Source organism: Rhinolophus sinicus, linkage group LG15, assembly GCF_036562045.2.
Source record: "Rhinolophus sinicus isolate RSC01 linkage group LG15, ASM3656204v1, whole genome shotgun sequence".
NCBI lineage: Eukaryota > Metazoa > Chordata > Mammalia > Chiroptera > Rhinolophidae > Rhinolophus > Rhinolophus sinicus.
The window spans coordinates 49,574,849-49,593,356 of record NC_133764.1 but is presented as its reverse complement, the minus strand read 5'-3'; the positions used below and the strand labels follow the sequence as shown (position 1 = coordinate 49,593,356).

Genomic DNA, 18,508 nt, shown 5'->3' with positions numbered 1-18,508 from the left:
TCTCTCGTTAAATTCGGGAGCAGCCCTCAAGGTCTCTCCTGTTTTTCAGTGGGAAGCAGAGAGAACCAGAAGAGCTGGTGCCAAGCCCTGGCTCCTGCGCCTCATTTCCAGGTGGTGCTGGACAATCTCTTCCGTGTCTGGCCTCACTGTCCTCCTCGTCAACTGGGGAAATTGAGTTGCTGATTTGCAGGCCCTTCCTGCACTGACATTTAAGAGTCTCTGAAGTCAGTTTCGTGTTCCTTCTGCCTTGTGAGAAGAGGGGCCCAGGAAGAAGTGGGAACAGTATTGGGGAGAGAAGTGTCACCCGCAGCGGGCACAGTAAAGTTAGATACCCGGGAAAACTTTCTGACTGCTCGGAGCTTGGGCCCCCGAGAGCAGGGACCAGAATTCACGCTTGTCTGTGCTAAGTAATGCTTTTGAGGGACAGGAGGGATTCCGCCTCTGTGGGCTGAGCCACAGAGGACAGAGTGGCCTTTCTTGGAGGTAGCGAGGCAAGAGAGTCGCTGTTGGGAGGAGGCTGTTCCCAGAGATTCCTTCTGCAGCCCTGGGATCAAGCCACTGGCCACTCCAGCTTGTGCTGTGTGGGGCCCACAGGAAGGGCTTTGATTGGGACAGGACCACAGAGTGACACTGGGGCAGTCTGACATGAAAGAGCTAAGGCCTTACTCTGGCAGAGGCCTGAGCCTGCTTCCTTAGTGTTCAGAGTGTTCAGGCAGTCTATGAACTTGGCTCCACGTAATTCTAAGTGTTTTATTTTGTGCACTTTAGAAACATTCTGAGAAGTGGTGCATAGGCTTCACTAGATTGCCAAAGGGGTCCAGGACACAAATGTCAGGAGCCATTCATAATAGCCTGACTAGCGCCTCCTGAGAGCTCAGACCCTGTGCCAAGCTGTTCTGCATGTGTTACTCTCCTGAGCTCGACAGCTCTGGGAGGTAGGTGCTGTTCTTACGCCCATTTCACAGATGCCTGCACGGAACACAGGGAGGTGCTCAGTGCCTTGCCCTAGGAAGTGGGGGAGCCTGACCTGAACCCCGGCATTCTCTTACTCCAGAGCCCTTGCTCTTAACTATGATGAGATGTGTGTTCGCTTGTGTTACATGAGGCGTTGTGAAAATTGCTAGGTGAGAGTCATCCCCAGCTTGCACATGTAGAAATACCATCTGAATTGTGGTAGAACCTGTTGAGCCTAAATTGGCCTCATTAATCACGTAAGAGCACAGAAATAGATCATGGGAAACCGTCCTTGGTGGGGAGGGGTCATTAGCGTCATGGGGAGGAGTGTGAAATGCTGCTCCCCGCCTCCTTCCAAAATCCCTCAAGGCCAAGAAAGGGACAAGAGCCCTTTCCCATTCTCCAGAGGGACAGAACAAGGTCATTAGGTACTTAAGGAAGGTGCTGACTATTGAGGGAGCTCCTGAGGTCATGGGTGCTGGTAGAAGGCACTGCCCTCCAGGGTGGGTTGCTGGCTGGTTGCTCTCCAGATGGGCCAGTTGTCCGATTCTGGTGCAGTGAGCACCGGGGATGCCCGTGTTGGAGCCAGGCTGCACAGGCGAGTATTCAGAGGCAGCCTGCTCGAGCTGGGAGTCAGGACGCCTGGCTCTAAGTCTCTGCTACTTAGCTGGTGGGGTCATCTGTGATTCCTCGTCTGTGTAACGGGGGCTAAAACATGATCTCAAAGGCCCCTTTCACCCTCACCCCTCTTTTGTTAGGGTGGCTCCTCAGATCTAGGGCTTACTTTCAGAGGCCTCATTTTTGTCCTTGGCATTCCAAACAGCTTACTGCACCCCTCCCTCATACTTGTAAGTACCCTCGGTCCTCCTCCTTCCCAGCCGTCTGGCTGGTAGCTCCTGGGAGCAGGATCTTTTTAGAACCAAGTGTTAAGCTTTTTAGGTCTGCTGGGCAGGTCCACACACTGTGCCGCCCCCTTCCCTCCAGGGCTTTTCCAAGGGGAACTAAAGCTACCATTTCCCTGTTGCCAGTGTTTAGGTCACAGGGATTCTGGAGTTGGTGACTTCTCTAAGAAAAGGCTGGGAGCTGGGGCATGGCTTGCAGTGCGTTCAGAGCAGGAAGGCTTGGTCTTGCTCTTGGGCAGCTAGATCTGTTTTTTATTTTGAACCCTTATTCCCAAAAGTGCTGCTAAAACCTGCTTCTCTTGTCCCAGAGCCGCTTATGTGCTGGAGGGCAGTATCCCTTTGCCTGGACACTCCTTTTAGTCTAAGGCTGTGCTGGTATTTGTCCCAGAGGTTGCCCCCTAAGCGCCCGCATCCTCTCCCTCCAAGAAGCCAGGCTATCCCTGCTTGTGCTGCCCAGAGAATCTGCTGTGGGAGCCCCTGCTGGGCTGAGGGGTTCATGGAGTGGCAGGAGGCCCAGCTGGATGGGAAGTGTCACTAAGATGTCACCACCTCTACCCAGTGGTGCCCATAAGCTGGCTTCTTCTGAGCCAGAGCCTGGTATGTGTGTGGTCACTGTGATGGCTAGAAGTGCTCGGCCCTGCCCACCCGCTGCCTGGGCCGGGCTTCTTAGGCAGTGTTGGTCAGACCTGCAGAAGGCCAGGGGCAGGATGGTATTCCGCTTGTTCCTAAGGCCACCACTCCCAGGAGGAAGGGTCCGAGTCCCCAGGGTCTAGCAGCGTCTGGAGCAGGGTAGACAGCACTTCTGTCTTCCCCCTGCAGGGGATCGCTGTATTGGCTGTCTGGCTTACTCTCTGTTACCTACAGCTCCGTATCATGAGGCGTGGGGGTCAGGGGAGGACCCAGGGCCTTGCACCTCCGCGTGACCACTCCCCTGGCCTTTCAGTGGGCTCTTGGCTAGCGAGTTGACAGCCTGTTCTCTAAGGGAACAGTGTCCCTCTTCCCACTCTCTTCCCTTTCTAGAGGTCCTCCCACCTTTCTAGGTCCACCTAGATTGAGAGCCTCCTCTCATTAAACACCCATTTCCCCTTCTAGGTGTTTGATTCTAATGGCAGTCACTGCCACCTGCTCTGCTCAGGCCAAGCTGGCAGAGGGCACAGATCCTCGAGGGGGTGCAAGGCCAGCCAGACTCTAGGTTTTGTGCCCAGCAGACTATATTCAGGGGCTCTGGACATCTCCCCTCCCCTTTCCCTGACTCCAGCTGCCCAGCTTTGCCCCCTTCCATCTCGGATGGAGCCAGGTTACTACCTGGCAGACCCGTGGGGTGCTGCATCCTGTCCAGGCCCCACAGGACCTGCAGATTAATATTCTCCAGTCGCCCGTGCTTCCTGCTTGCGTGGGAACATGCTGTGAGGCAGAGCCCGCTGGCTGCCCCGCCACCTGCATACCAATGGGGCTGCAGCTCTCACTGCAGCACAGGGAGATGCGGCAGCTGTGCGGAAAGCCTGGTGGGAGATTCCCCTCAGCCGAGCCCATGCCCTCTCTGCAGGGCTCCTGCAAGGGAAGCCAGCACTACTGGTGGCACTTCCATCCGGAGCAGGATTATCTGCTGGGAGCCAGGAGTGCTTGGACCCCTGCCCTTCCCTGGGCGGGCGGGCGGACGGGCTGGCATCTGGTTCCTACAGCCCCGGCACTGCTGGGAGCAGCAGGTTGAAGCCTGTCCACCTCTTGGCTGAGAGATCTGAGTGCCCTGGGCCAAGCCAGCCTTGCCTAGGAAGAGAGAACTCTCCCAGCAGCTTGGGGCCTTGCTGAGCATTTCCTGGGCCGGGGAGACCTCTGGCTGGCTGCTGGCTCCTTGGTGCCTCCCTGCTTTGTACCCTAGACGGTGCCAGTCACCTCCCTAAAGGCCTTTGGTGGTTTCCAAGGGTCTGTCCTCCTGCTGCTGGGACAGGACATGGGTTGGGAAGAAAAGTGGGTGGGTAGGTGGGTGAGAGTGTGTGTGTGTGTGTGTGTGTGTGTGTGTGTGTGTGTGTAGCCCCACCCTCTAGGCCACATCTGGCCACTCCTGCAGATGTGGCTCTGGCCTCCTGGCCGCAGAGTCGTCAGTGTGGCTGGCCGACAAACCACAGAGGAATGTGCCGAGCAGCTCTGGGGGGAGAAGGGGCTGGTGGGGACTGAGAGAGACATTCTGCTCGGGCTTTACCTCCCCACCCCCACCTCCAGTGGGTCCCAGAGGCCATATTCACGCACAAGGGTAGCACAGCCTTGGCCTTCAGCGTGCCTAGCCCCTGCCTTGGTTACATTCTTTCAGTGCAGCCTCTCTGGAGAGATCCATGCCCACACTGCACAGGGTGTGGGAACCTCTCTTAGCTCAGCCCTTCGCCCCTTCTCTGCGCCCTCTCTACTCCTGATTGGGGGGGGGGAGCGGAGGCCTCAGCAGAGGCCTGCTTACAAGGGCAGGAGACACTGGCAACCATCCGATGTTGGGGTCCTTTCCTCTCTAGGCCCAGGCTGGAGTGGGCCACCTTGCCATAGGAAAGTCTTCCCAGCTCCCTGTGACCTCCTTGGGCTGGAGTGAGGCAAGTGAGGGCTTTCTTTGGAGAAAGAAATGGAAAAGAAACAAGATGGATTACCCCTGCCTCTCTCACTTCCTCCTTCCCAGGCAGTGGGTAGCCTGCCTTCCCCTTCCTGCTGGCGTCAGGAGGCTTTGTGGGGTGTGGGTTGGGTTTGGGGCTCCTTGCTTAGCGTGGTGTTTGCCTAGTTGCCTTGGCAACCACAGGGCATTGGTGGGAAGTGACATTCAGTGACCAGAGGACCGTGTACAGGGATCAAGAGGTGGAGACCCATCCTTCCCATTGGAACCTTTTGCCACTCCCTGGGCCCCTCAGCCCATTGTCCACATGCGGGCCTGGACCCAATGTCTTGGGAGCCAGCAAGCCCCTTGGCCCCGTTCCCCTTCCCGGCGGGTTGTCCCTGGGACTGGAGTTCTGAGATCTCTGCTCAGCTCCAGCCCCCCTTGCTATTACCCTTCTTCCTGTCTGATTCCCTTTCCTTTCCTGTCTCCTCCTCCCACCTCCTCTCTGTGCCTGCCCTCCATTCGCTTATTCCCCCCTCCCCCTAGGCACAGCTGCTGTTTGGCTCACTCTATATATAGCGGCATTTTCAGGGTAATTACAATAAAACTGTTGAAAGGAGATAATCCAGCAAAGGAAGCGAGTCTGACTCCCAGCCCCCCCCCCCCTCCCTGGTTTGGTGCAGCTCTGCACTCCCTTTCCCTGAGGCCTCCTGCTTCCCCCTCCCCCCCATTCCCATAACCTCTCCTTCTGGCCCTCATCTGCCCCAGCAGGTTGTGGGGCAGAGAAAAGGGGAGGGGGTGGGGATGTCCAGAGGGTCCCCAAAGGCCTCTCCTGGGTTTACTGAGGGCTCTGGCTGCCATCCCCATCAGTTCTAGAACCGAGCTCTGTGCCTCAATTTCCCTTCTAATACAGGCTTCTTGGCGGGGAGTGTGTGGTGTTGCGAGGCAGGGGAGGAGGTACAGGGAGGACAGCGGTTAGAAGCATAGCATTTGGATTCCCATCTTGGTTCATCGGTCACCGGGCACTGTGTCTGTGGGCATGTTACCTAAATCTCTCCCAACCTGTTTCTTCAACAGTAAAGTAATTCGTATAACACATCCAGTGGTAACTGTCAATGACAGTAGTATGCGCTGAGCGCTCAGAATCTTCCAGGTCCTACGCTTCATGCTTATGCGTCTTTTCTTATTGAAGTTCATGGCTTTGACCTCATTTAATTAAGGCAGAAGGCTGTATCCTCAGAGCAGAGGGATTTGATGTCCCCCACCCTCTGTTCTTTTGTCTAGTAGCCTGGTCTGGTGGCTCCAGTATGGCTGCCAGGGCCTAGTGGGGTCTGGGATTGGGCCCCCTGACCCCTTCCTGTCTTTTCTTCCGGCAGTGGAGGTGAAGCCGGTGCTGCCAGGAGCCATGCCCAGCTCCATGGGGGGCGGGGGTGGAGGCAGCCCCAGCCCTGTGGAGCTGCGGGGTGCTCTGGCAGGCCCTGTGGACCCCGCGCTGCGGGAGCAGCAACTGCAGCAGGAGCTCCTGGCACTCAAGCAGCAGCAGCAGCTGCAGAAGCAGCTCCTGTTTGCCGAGTTCCAGAAACAGCATGACCACCTGACACGGCAGCATGAGGTCCAGCTGCAGAAGCACCTCAAGGTGAGCGAGGGGGGCGTGGGGGGTGCCACCCAGACCTCCGACCCCCGCCCGGACCTGGCTCACCCTCTCCCCCCTCACGTCTCTGCAGCAGCAGCAAGAGATGCTGGCAGCCAAGAGGCAGCAGGAGCTGGAGCAGCAGCGGCAGCGGGAGCAGCAGCGGCAGGAGGAGCTGGAGAAGCAGCGGCTGGAGCAGCAGCTGCTTATCCTGCGGAACAAGGAGAAGAGCAAAGAGAGTAAGGCCTGGGGCTGCCTAGGGCCAGCCAGCACTCCTGCCCCCGCCACCCCCAGCTGTGGAGTCCTGGCCCCAAGCACCAGGTCAGCTGTGCCCTCTCCCGCAGGTGCCATCGCCAGCACTGAGGTGAAGCTGAGGCTCCAGGAATTCCTCCTGTCAAAGTCAAAGGAGCCCACGCCAGGCGGCCTCAACCATTCCCTCCCACAGCATCCCAAATGCTGGTAATAGCTCTGGCTGGCGTGGGTCACAGAGGTTCTTTGCTCAGGGGCTGTCTGGCTACAGGCTGCCAAGGAGTCCTGGTCTGCAGCCGTATACAGGCCCTGCAACCTCTCCTTGGAGAGGAGACTCCCACCCCTGGTTTCTCTCCTTGCTTCCTTTCCCAGGATTCCTTTCCTATCCCTACATTCAGTGGATATTTTGTAATTGAAGATTACTAGGTGGCAGATCCAGCTTTCTGGTTGATAACCTAGATCTGACTTCTATCCTCCCTCCACACCCCCAGGGGAGCCCACCATGCTTCTTTGGACCAGAGTTCCCCTCCCCAGAGTGGCCCCCCTGGGACACCTCCCTCCTACAAACTGCCTTTGCTTGGGCCCTATGACAGCCGCGATGACTTCCCCCTCCGCAAAACTGGTGAGTGAGTCCCAGCCTGGCCTCCCAGAATGTGGCTCCTGGGAGACAGAGGTGGGAATGGAGAAGGGCTGGGCTGTAGGTGTGTGCCTCTTTGTGTGAACATGTCTGAGCCTCAGCTTCCTTCTCCCCAGCCTCTGAACCCAACTTGAAAGTGCGTTCAAGGCTAAAGCAGAAGGTGGCTGAGCGGAGAAGCAGTCCCCTTCTGCGTCGCAAGGATGGGACCGTCATTAGCACCTTTAAGAAGAGAGCTGTTGAGATCACAGGGGCCGGGCCTGGGGGTAAGGGCTCTTCTCCTGTCCCTGTTCTGAGGATCTGGGAGTAGGGGTGGCTCCAAGCAGGCCCAGGTGACAGCCACTTCTCCTGTAGTGTCGTCAGTGTGTAACAGCGCGCCAGGCTCCGGCCCCAGCTCTCCCAACAGCTCCCACAGCACCATCGCTGAGAACGGCTTTACTGGCTCGGTCCCCAACATCCCCACAGAGGTACCGGCCTGCCAGGGTGGGGCGGGCGGGCCAGAGCTGCTCCTCTTCCCTTGGAAGAAAGAAGGCAGCTCCTTCCAGGCTGTCTCACTGACAGTGCCCAGCAGGGACCTCTCTGCCTGAGTGGACAGGCTACAGGGACATGTGGCCACCAAATGGGATATGCCCCCTGGGCCCCTGAAGGGCTGTGGGGAGCAGGGCACGATTTAGAGCCCTTGGCCTCAGCCTCAGGTGGCCCCCCTTTGCCTGTGCTCATGCCTGTCTCTCCCGACTGCTCCCCAGATGCTCCCCCAGCACCGGGCCCTCCCTCTGGACAGCTCCCCCAACCAGTTCAGCCTCTACACGTCTCCCTCTCTGCCCAACATCTCCCTAGGGCTACAGGCCACGGTCACTGTCACCAACTCACACCTCACCGTAAGTCCAGCCGCATACCCTGTTCTTTCTCTGGTGTGGACGACTTTGGTCCTGGAAGCCCCCAGCTGGGGCTTTTGTCCTCCCAAGGCCCTGAGGGAGATCAGATGGCCCTTCCTAGAGTGGGGGGTAGGGAGGGGATGCTGGTCCAAAGTTGGCAGGACTTGGGGCAGTCAGTATAAGCCCCGCCCTCACCTCGGTCTGCCCTCCCCATCCACAGGCCTCCCCGAAGCTGTCGACGCAGCAGGAGGCCGAGAGGCAGGCCCTCCAATCCCTGCGGCAGGGTGGCGCACTGACGGGCAAGTTCATGAGCACATCGTCCATCCCCGGATGCCTGCTGGGCGTGGCGCTGGAGGGCGATACGAGTCCCCACGGACACGCCTCTCTGCTTCAGCACGTGCTGCTGCTGGAGCAGGCCCGGCAGCAGAGCACCCTCATCGCTGGTGAGTGGCCGGGCAGTTGGGCCAGGAAGTGAGGGTCAGGCCCCGCTTCTGGGGCTCAGGGTCAGGCCCCGCTTCTGCTGTCAGCGAGAAGCAGCCCTGTCACAGCTCTCCTCAGTGGCATCATTGATTTATTCCACAATCTCCAGACATGCTGAGTACCTACAACTTGCCAGGCACTATTCTTGATAACATCTGCTGCCGCAATGGAGCTTGTATTCCAGCACTGCGCTGTCCAGTAGAACTATAACACATGCTGCATGTGTAGTTTAAAGTCATCTAGTAGCCACATTAAAAAATGTAAAAAGGCAACAGACGAAATTAATTTTAATAACATTTAACTCAGTATATCTAGAGTAGTATCATTTCAATATATAATCAATATCAAGAGTTGTCAGTGAGATATTTTGCTTTGTGTATCATCCTGTCTTTGAAATCCAGTGTGTATTTCACACAGAGAGCACGTCTCAATTTAGGCCACATTTCAAGTGCTTAGTAGTCACGTATGGCTGGCAGCCATGCGATTGGACAGCACAGCTTTGGACGGTCAGCCCTTTAGTAGCCAATGGCATCAGAAGAGATTCTGCTTAAAAGACACGGATCCTGGCCACCAGGCTCCCACCCTGGTGGGATCCATGTCCATGGTCAGGCAGGTCTTGTTGTAGTTGGGGTATCATTGTTCACTCACATGGAGGGCCTGAGACCATGTACAATCATAAGTGCATCGAAGGGAGAGAATGGACCATCTAGAAAGGCTTGCTGGAGGTGCTGGCTCTGAGCTGTGAGACTGTTCAGCGGTGGGGAGGAGAAAGAATGGGGCTCAGGTTTGGGGGCAGGGTGCTCCAGGCCCCTCCAAGGTTTTTCCTGAGTTCGTAGGTGGCAGTGTTTAGGAGGTGGAGAGTCTCTGAGGGGGGAGGGGTTATGTGGTGCCATGACATATGAAGGTTACTCCCCTCCCCCCACCCTACAGTGCCACTCCATGGGCAGTCCCCACTGGTGACAGGTGAACGAGTGGCCACCAGCATGCGGACAGTGGGCAAGCTCCCGAGGCACCGGCCCCTTAGCCGCACTCAGTCCTCCCCGCTACCCCAGAGCCCCCAGGCCCTGCAGCAGCTGGTCATGCAGCAACAGCACCAGCAGTTCCTGGAGAAGCAGAAGCAGCAGCAGCTCCAGCTGGGCAAGGTGAGCTGGGAGAAACGAATGTGCTGGGCTGTGCTGGCGGCAGGACCAGGCTGGCAGAAAGGGAGTGGAGCTGACATTCCAGGCCAGTCCCAGGGCCGCGTCTGCTCTGAGGAGCTACCTTGCCTTTTCCTAATTCACACAGACGCTCTTTATGGGCTGGCTGGCTGCCTGGGAGAGGGGAGGGAAGAGCTGACCCTCCTGGGCCACAGGCTGCACGGCTGCTCCCCCTCCCAGCTGTTGCGCCCCCTCTGCTCTGCTCCCAGATCCTCACCAAGACTGGGGAGCTGCCACGACAGCCCACCACCCACCCCGAGGAGACCGAAGAGGAGCTGACAGAGCAGCAGGAGGCCTTGCTGGGGGAGGGAGCCCTGACCATCCCCAGAGAAGGCTCCACAGAGAGTGAGAGCACGCAGGAAGACCTGGAGGAGGAAGAAGGGGAGGAGGAGGAAGAAGAGGAGGAGGAGGAGGATTGCATCCAGGTCAGGGACGAGGAGGGCGAGAGTGGCGCTGAGGAGGGCCCCGACGTGGAGGAGTCCAGTGCCAGCTACAAAAAGGTGCCGCTCCCAGCCCCGGCCACCACCCCTCTGTACTCCCCGCCCCTGGCCACCCTTGCCTTGCCCTCATCCCAGTCTGCAGTTTCCAGGAAGCGCAGGGCAGCTTTCTGAAGAGAGCAGAAGGGAATAGGAAAGAGACGAGGGGCTGGGGAAAGGGTGGAGCTGCTTGTGGGTCTCAGTGCTGTCTGCCAACCCCTCCCGCATCTGTGACTGCCCCCGCCTCTCTGCTTGTGTGTGTGTACGTGTATGTGGCTGTGTGTGTGTATCTGCATCTTTGCCTGCATTAGGGCCGGTTGTGTGTCGGTCTCTGTGCGTGCATATGTGTGTGTGTACACACACGCCCCTGCTGTTACTACCGTCTGCCCTGCGCCTAGCACATACTCCATTCATTGCGGACACAGCCGAGCCCTCTGGGCCTGACTCATTCCGCCCCCTCCCACACCCCCGTCCCTCTTACCTCAGTGCTACTCTGGCGTGACTCATCACTGTCCCCCCAGCCCTCCCCATCTCCTCAGAGATGGAGACAGCGAGGGCTGGAGTGTCTCCTGTCCCTGGAGGCAGGAGGTGGGGGAAGGAGGATTGGGGCCCCCCTGGAGGCCCCAGGGCACCTGTCCTCTCTGCCATTTCAGGCTCAGCCTCACCTAGGCTCCCTCCCACCCTCCTCCTTCCCAGGTGTTCTCAGATCCCCAGCAGCTGCAGCCACTGCAGGTGTACCAGGCACCCCTCAGCCTGTCCACTGTGCCCCACCAGGCCCTGGGCCGAACCCAGTCCTCACCTGCTGCTCCTGGGGGCATGAAGAGCCCCCCAGACCAGCCCACCAAGCACCTCTTCACCACAGGTGAGCCCCACCACTGCCGGCTAGCCTTCTGCCATGTGCCAGGGGCCTGTGCGTGGCATCCAGCATGGTGGGCATCATGAAGAGATACAGCTCCTGCCCTGAAGGGATTGCTAGAGCCTCTCAGAACGCCCTGAGGGAGGGCAAACAGGCTTTTGTTCTCTCCCTGTGCACGTAGCCACGTGTGGTGGTAGTGGCAGCCTCTGCCCTGCTGGGAGGGTGGTGAGTGCCCTTTCCCGACCCTCTGCGGCAGCGTTTCTCATGCCCCACACCCACCACTGCTGAGGGACCACCTGATTTTGTGCTTTCACTGCACAAGCCCTCCAGTGGGTGGAGAAAGCCCACTGTCTCCGTTGGGTCCTGTCCTTCTAGCTTCTACCCTCCTTCTCCCTATGAGGTCCAGAGTGAGGCCTCTGTCCATTCCAGAAAGCTCTTCCCCATGAAGCAGCCCTGGGCTGGGCTCTGAGAGGGCATAGATGTCTGAGGATGGTCCCGTCTCACCAGTGGGGTGAGGGGGTGGGGGGAACAGCACACAGGGGCTGTGCCAGGAGCAGGGAAAGGAGGATGTGCCATGAGGGGCTACAGTATTTGGGGCACGGTAAGCAGAGATCAAAACCAGTGGGGGCGTCAAGGGCAGCTTGGTTGAGGCTTAAGGAACAGGGGGGCTTTGGGCAGGTAGTAATGGAGGAAAGGAGTTTCAGGAGGAGAGAGGAGGGGCAGGTGTGCGGCAGGTGCCTGGGTGGCCACGAGGAGGTACTTGGGCCGTGATGGGCTTGGGAGAGCTCAGTGAGCTCTGCTGGGGATTGCAGTGGCCAGGCTGTGACACGGCCCAGAGCAGTGCTGGCTGACGGCTGTCTCTGGCCCAGGTGTGGTGTACGACACCTTCATGCTGAAGCACCAGTGCATGTGCGGGAACACACACGTGCACCCTGAGCATGCTGGCCGGATCCAGAGCATCTGGTCCCGGCTGCAGGAGACGGGCCTGCTTAGCAAGTGTGAGGTAAGGGAGCCCCCAACTCAAGCTCTGTGAAGTCCTTTATGGCTCCCCTGTTGGTGAAGCCTCTCTCCGTTTCTCTTCATTTTCTGTTCAACCCCTGACCTCAGGGCCAGTCCCCACAGCTGCCTCGCAGTTCCATCTCTTGCAACCAGCTTTCCCCCATGGTCCCCAGTTGAATGGGGGAGGGTCCTGGACTGGGATCCCTGGGGGACCAGGGTATTCTGGCTCTCCTGAAAGCAGAAGTGGCTCCGTGGGCCCCAGGCTGTGGTGCAGACAGGGTCTGGGCATCAGGGAGAGCTTGGCCTTCAGTGCCACTCCTCTCCTCCTGCTGTCTCCTGCCAGCGGATCCGGGGTCGCAAAGCCACGCTAGATGAGATTCAGACAGTGCACTCCGAATACCACACTCTGCTCTATGGGACCAGCCCCCTCAACCGACAGAAGCTGGACAGCAAGAAATTGCTTGGTGAGCCAGCAGGCTGATGGGCAGGGTGTGGCCCAGGCGTGGGTAGGATGGGGGGCTGCCAGGAAGACCACCGGCCAGGGTAGGCACGTGGGTCCCCATGAGCACAGGTCATCCCCTTGGCAGAGGTGACACGCTGCCACATTGCACACCTCCATGGGGCGCCTTTCAGGTAGAATATGACATGATCAGAGCATGCGGGTGGGATGCGTCGCAGGATTTAAGATGGGGTCAGGCTTCATGATGGGGGCGTGCTCTCCCTCCTCCCTAACTGATCATGCTCCTTTCTCCCTGCCATCTGCCCCAGAAGTAGGATGTCCCCCCAGAACAGGGGACAGGTATCTTCCAACTGGCGTGGGCTGCAGAGGCCTGTGCTATACTTGGTTCTGGCCTCTTTTTGTGACTGAGCTCACTGCCTTCTGCAGCCCTGGCAGTTGAGGCAGTTTCCAGAGTAGCTGTTTCTCTTCCCTGCAGGCCCCATCAGCCAGAAGATGTACGCCATGCTGCCTTGTGGGGGCATTGGGGTGAGTTGGGCACCTGCCAGTGGGGATGGGAGGGTGTCTCCCAGCTCTGGCCCCTCCCTTCCTGCCCACCACGGCTGCTGGCCCACTGTCCAGGTGCCCATCCCCATTCTTGCCCTCCCCCTGCAGGGGGCACGCTGAAGCCTGCTCTCCTGCCCCTGCAGGTGGACAGTGACACTGTATGGAATGAGATGCACTCCTCCAGTGCCGTTCGCATGGCGGTGGGCTGCCTGGTAGAGCTGGCTTTCAAGGTGGCGGCTGGAGAACTCAAGGTGAGTGTGTGTAGGGGCGCTGCAGCACTGCTTGCTTTGGTCCTGAATCTTCAGGAGCAGAGGATGGGGCGGCCTGGGCTTTCCTTTCAGTAAGGCATAGTCCTTGGCAACCTCAGCTCTCAGGTGCCAGAGTGGGGAGGTGACTGTTCCTGGGCCAGCTGGGTGATGAGGGCTAAAGAGGGACTGACAAGGCGGCACTAGTATCTGGTGCACCCATGGGTATTGCAGGGCCAGGATGGGTCGGCCTGCCTGCCCGTGTGGCCCATAGTTGGCATTCCTATAGGTGTGTGTAGGATGTCTATTTCTGATCTGTGTTTTCTTCCCTGCCTGGTTTATGCCTCTCTTTTTCTGTGTCCACCCATTCGTGGACACCTTGCTTGCTGGTCTGTCTCTCATCTGTCCCTGTGTCTGCACCTCTTTAGAATGGATTTGCCATCATCCGGCCCCCAGGACACCACGCCGAGGAATCCACAGCCATGTGAGTGCCACTCCAGCCCTGCACTGGAACAGCTGCCCTCACCCCTACTCCCTCTCAGCGAGGTAATGCATGTTATCTTTTGCTCATGGAGCAAACCTCTGCTAAGGCTGACCTCGCTGCCTTTTTCTTCCCCCTCTCCCCAGGGGATTCTGCTTCTTCAACTCTGTAGCCATCACAACCAAACTCCTGCAGCAGAAGCTGAACGTGGGCAAGGTTCTCATCGTGGACTGGGTAAACATTGGGCTCTGGGGCCAGGGTTAGCCTTCAGGAAGCCCCCACCTACCCTGCCCCCACTTCCTCAGGTGCCCGAGCTGGAGCTGGGCCTGATGGCTTGCCTTACGTCCTCCTGCTGGAGCGTTAGCCCAGCCCTCCATTCCCATGGCACTCCCTCCTCACTGGGAGAAGCTCAAAAGTGGTTTTAGCCCCTGGCCCATCTTGGCTGCACCTTGCAGCCTCAAGCAACTGAGGGGACTTCCTACCTTGAAGGGTGGGTAGAGACAGCTACCGCCATTGCTAGAACCACTCTCGACTGGGGGCCGACCGAGTGTCAGGACACGGTGCTACTCATGGCCATCTTGCAGAATAAGAATTAGGATGTCTTTCTATAGATGGAGACACTGAGCTGTTGGGCGACTTACCCAACGAAGGTCGCTTAGCTTGGAACCTTGGCACTGGGTTCCAGATCGGGCCTTTTGGCCCCAGCACTTCAGCGCTTGCTCCTGTGCAATGCTTCTCAAAATCTTGCCTCATGGCAGCAGGAAAGGCATCCACTACTCCCTGTAGGCTGGGGAAGGAGCCAGGAACAGTCCTGATCAAGGATGAAATCTCTTTGAAATCCAATTTTGGCTTAAAAATTCATTTTAATGTGGGATTTTTCTTCAGAATGTATCAGTTTTCAATTCCTTACAAGCCTTAACGTTGCCCTCCACACTGTTGCGTGTAGAATGGGCTCTGGGGACATATCACCACATCCTGACCATGGCTTTGTATCTCCCCTGCATGGCACCACGTCCCGACCCACAAACCCTGGTTAGGGAAGTGTGGGGTTATCACTGTTTTGAACAGAATGCAGGTGCCCTGTAGCTAGTGGCGGGCTGCACCCTCATGGTTCACCACAGAAGGAGTGGATTTTGACCTTTGGGCCAGAGCCGGTACCATTTTCCTGATGCTTCCACCCCTCCCCCCCCCACTAGGACATTCACCACGGCAATGGAACCCAGCAAGCGTTTTACACTGACCCCTCTGTGCTCTACATCTCCCTGCATCGCTATGACAATGGGAACTTCTTTCCAGGCTCCGGGGCTCCTGAAGAGGTATAGCTCCTGGGCTCCCCCTCAGGGCCCCTCGGGGAGGTAGTGGGATGGGACCTGACATCCTAGAGGCCCGTGGTGGTACCTGGGGCATCTGGGTTCCTAGTAGGAGGACCATGCCGACCAACTGCCCCATCATGCAGAACAGAGGTCAGTGGAGTGATGGCTGCAGGCAGGGCTGAGGGTGGGGGCAATGTCTGGGATCCCCAAGCAGTGAGAGTAACCCCTCCCCCACCATGCTGCCAGGTTGGTGGAGGGCCAGGCGTGGGGTACAATGTGAACGTGGCATGGACGGGAGGTGTGGACCCCCCCATCGGAGATGTGGAGTACCTCACGGCCTTCAGGTGGGGACTGAGAAGGGCCAAGGGAAGGGTGGGGACCCCCGCCAGGCCCTGCCGTGGGGTGGGGGTAGAGGCACAGTTTGGTGTGGGTGGAGGGGGCTGACTTGGGGGGACAGACACGAGAGTGGGGTGAGGCTTGGCCCAGCCTCCTGCCAGGGTCAGCTTGGGCCCTCCTTTTGCAGGACAGTGGTGATGCCCATTGCCCACGAGTTCTCACCTGACGTGGTCCTAGTCTCCGCCGGGTTTGATGCTGTTGAGGGACACCTATCTCCACTGGGTGGCTACTCTGTTACCGCCAGATGTGAGCCTGCTGCGGGATTCAGGGAGGCTGGACAGTGCGAATGGGGTTGAGAGGGGCATGGAGCAGGAATAAGCTGATACTGCAGAGCTGGGAGGAGAGCTGGGGCAGGGGTAAGACTGGGAATCACCTGGCAGTGCCCCGTCAGGCTCGCTCTGCCAACCCTGTTTTGAGGGGTAAGTGGGGAGGTGGGGTGAGGGTGGGCCTAGCAGAGGGTGCATCTCCTCCTGGAGGCCTAGGGACAGAGCTTATTGATCCCTCCTATTTCGGTGGTGCTCCTTATAAGACGTAATTGGATTTTTTAAGCCAGTCTGTTATGTTTTGTCTTTAATGGGCATTGACATTAAATTTTATTACAGATATATATTTGGGTTTAAATCTGCCATCTTATTTTGTGCTGTTTGTCCTCTCTCGTTTTTTTCTCTCCTTGCTTTCTCTGGAATTTTTTGTTTTTAACCATTTCATCTCCCTTCACTTATCCCTAAAGGTTTTGGTCACTTAACCAGGCAGCTGATGACACTGGCAGGGGGCCGGGTGGTGCTGGCCCTGGAGGGAGGCCACGACTTGACCGCCATCTGTGATGCCTCTGAGGCCTGTGTCTCGGCTCTGCTCAGCGTGGAGGTGAGGGGTGCGGGGAGGGGCTGGGAGATGGGAACCTGTAGGCCAGGGGCTGAAGGGCTGGGAGGGAGGTCTTCCTGGCTCAAGCAACACCAAAGGCCCTTGGGAAGGTTTTCCTGAGTCCCAGGGACAGCTGGTGGCCAGAGAGGGCTTTCTGAGTAGGGGTTCCTCCTGGCGTGAGCAATGGCTGATGTTGAAGGGGGGTGGTTAGAGTGGCAGACACCACCACCCAATCCCCCCGCTAAGCCTTCTCTTCTTTCCCCTGCCAGCTACAGCCCTTGGACGAGACAGTCTTACAGCAAAAGCCCAACATCAACGCAGTGGCCACGCTAGAGAAAGTCATCGAAATCCAGAGTGCGTGGGGACAAGAGGGGCTCAGATCTTGCTAAGGGAGCAGAGCTTATGGGTGTGCCAGGGCTGGGGATGTGTATATGGGGGTTTGGGCCTTGCCTCACCCCCTCCTCACCGCTCATCTCACCCATAGGCAAACACTGGAGCTGTGTGCAGAGGTTTGCCGCTGGGCTGGGCCGTTCCCTGCGCGAGGCCCAGGCAGGTGAGACGGAGGAGGCCGAGACTGTGAGTGCCATGGCCTTGCTGTCGGTGGGGGCCGGACAGGCCCCGGCTGCTGCCGCCCGGGAACACAGCCCCAGGTGAGGTTCCCCCACCTCTCCGCCCTTGTCCAAGTTGGTGCCCCCCCACTCAGTGTCCCTTCCTGTGCTTGTCCCACAGGCCGCCAGAGGAGCCCATGGAGCAGGAGCCTGCCCTGTGACGCCCCGGCCCCCATCCCCTGGGCTCCATCATTGTGATTTTGTTTATTTTTTCTATTAAAAACAAAAAGTCACACATTCAACAACGTGTGCCGTGTGGGTCTCTCAGCCTCGCCCCTCCTGCTCCTCTAAGCTGCCTCAGGCCCCCTCCCCTGTGGCCCATTATCTCAGCTCTAGAAGTTGGCTCCCTCTGTAGGGCTTGGGGGTGCCCTTCCCAGCCCCTCCCTCATGTTGTGTTTCACACCCACTTTCCCACATTCTGTCCTTTTCCCCTTTGGAGCCTGGGCTAGCTCAGGGTGAGCATGGGGGCCCAGATCATACTTTCTGGTTCTGGAGTCTCCCTGAGTGAGGAGGGAACAGGAAGTTCGGTGCCTTGGCTTCAGCTGACTTGGGGGGAAATGCCTTAATTTCACCCTCCTCCCCTCTCTAGCCTCAGGAGGTTCTGGAGGGTCCCTCTGTAGTCTAAGATGTAGAGTGGAGGGGAGGTGGGCTCCTGCCCGGTGATCCCCCACCCTTTTTCCCCTCTTGTCCTCACCGTCTCTGCACAGACCTTTTCTCCTTTCTCCTGGCCTCAGCACCAAGGGGAAGGCTGTACCCTAGGATGTGGGCCTGAGGTCTGTGGGCAGGGCCGTCTTGCTTTACACTCTTCAGGGCCTGTTTCCCCTTCCATGGGCTGGAGAGGGTGGAGAGGGATGGGGCCTGACTCTTGGGTTCTGTCGGGCCTAGAGAAGCTGTAAATTCAGGCCTGCTGTCTACCTTACTCTGTTGGCCTCCCTGCCCCTCTGCTAGCACAGCCTTGGGATGGGGAGAAGGTGGTCCCTGTCGGGGCACTCCAGGCTGGTGAGAGCCCCTCTGCTGTTCAGGACCAGATTTCTCCAGTCATCCAGCATGCTGCAGGTAGAAGGGTCAGTGGCCCACCCTCCCTCCTGGGGACTTTCGCTTTGAAGCCTGGGGATGGTGAGAGTTGGGGGCTCCAGAAGGGGCAGAGTCAGAACCTAGCAACCCAGGAGTCTGCCCTCAGCTGGAGCTTCCCTTCCTCCTGGGCTTCCTTTGCTGGCCACCACCAGCCCAAGGGATCTAAGACCAGGAGGAGGTGCCACCCTTTCTCTTTCCCAGGAGCCCAGACTAGCGCTGTTTTCAGGGCTGGGGGCCCACAAGGCTTGTAGGGAATGCTGTGTAGCCTGCAGGAAACCAAAGATGGGAAGTGGCTCCTAGGGGGCTGAGTCTTCCTCCCTCCTCCAATACCACATACACTTTCTTTCCTCCAATCCCCAGGGCCCCACCAATCTGTTTACATATTTATTATCCTAATGGGGGCCTGAACAGGGTTGAGGGAGCCAGGGGAGGGGCAGGAGTCCCACCACCATCAGTTCATTGTGTGCTTGTGTCTTGTGTGTTGTTAGCGTGTTCTAGATCCTCCTGGGGGGTGGGGCTGGGGCTGGGCTCAATGTGCCAGGCCTCCCCATGCTGAGCCCAAGCTCTGGACCTCTTACCCTCCCGCTCCCCATGGCTAGTCTGGTTCTCATGTAAACCCACTCCTTGCTTTGTCTCCCTGGATATGGTTTTCAGTTAAGTATTTTGTAACCCATTACACTGTGTGTCCTTGTATAAATAAACTT

The 18,508-nt window shown here is 58.1% G+C and overlaps 1 protein-coding gene across 5 annotated transcripts in view; it reads left to right on the top strand.

Moving 5' to 3' along the window:
• The window catches only part of HDAC5 (histone deacetylase 5), a 34,195-nt gene extending 17,220 nt beyond the window's left edge, over positions 1 to 16,975 (top strand). For all 5 annotated transcript variants that reach the window (XM_019752256.2, XM_019752255.2, XM_019752251.2 and 2 more), the window contains 24 exons: positions 5,805 to 6,064; positions 6,153 to 6,297; positions 6,403 to 6,517; positions 6,799 to 6,929; positions 7,061 to 7,207; positions 7,296 to 7,408; positions 7,688 to 7,819; positions 8,037 to 8,259; positions 9,227 to 9,438; positions 9,702 to 9,992; positions 10,665 to 10,830; positions 11,694 to 11,827; positions 12,167 to 12,287; positions 12,759 to 12,808; positions 12,970 to 13,077; positions 13,500 to 13,555; positions 13,699 to 13,786; positions 14,749 to 14,868; positions 15,112 to 15,209; positions 15,389 to 15,507; positions 15,992 to 16,125; positions 16,392 to 16,476; positions 16,607 to 16,772; positions 16,852 to 16,975. In XM_019752256.2, the coding sequence (XP_019607815.2) occupies positions 5,805 to 6,064; positions 6,153 to 6,297; positions 6,403 to 6,517; positions 6,799 to 6,929; positions 7,061 to 7,207; positions 7,296 to 7,408; positions 7,688 to 7,819; positions 8,037 to 8,259; positions 9,227 to 9,438; positions 9,702 to 9,992; positions 10,665 to 10,830; positions 11,694 to 11,827; positions 12,167 to 12,287; positions 12,759 to 12,808; positions 12,970 to 13,077; positions 13,500 to 13,555; positions 13,699 to 13,786; positions 14,749 to 14,868; positions 15,112 to 15,209; positions 15,389 to 15,507; positions 15,992 to 16,125; positions 16,392 to 16,476; positions 16,607 to 16,772; positions 16,852 to 16,891 (3,254 nt within the window). In that variant the 3' untranslated portion in view covers positions 16,892 to 16,975. The remainder of the gene's footprint in view (positions 1 to 5,804; positions 6,065 to 6,152; positions 6,298 to 6,402; positions 6,518 to 6,798; positions 6,930 to 7,060; positions 7,208 to 7,295; positions 7,409 to 7,687; positions 7,820 to 8,036; positions 8,260 to 9,226; positions 9,439 to 9,701; positions 9,993 to 10,664; positions 10,831 to 11,693; positions 11,828 to 12,166; positions 12,288 to 12,758; positions 12,809 to 12,969; positions 13,078 to 13,499; positions 13,556 to 13,698; positions 13,787 to 14,748; positions 14,869 to 15,111; positions 15,210 to 15,388; positions 15,508 to 15,991; positions 16,126 to 16,391; positions 16,477 to 16,606; positions 16,773 to 16,851) is intronic.
• The last annotated feature ends 1,533 nt before the right edge of the window (positions 16,976 to 18,508 follow it).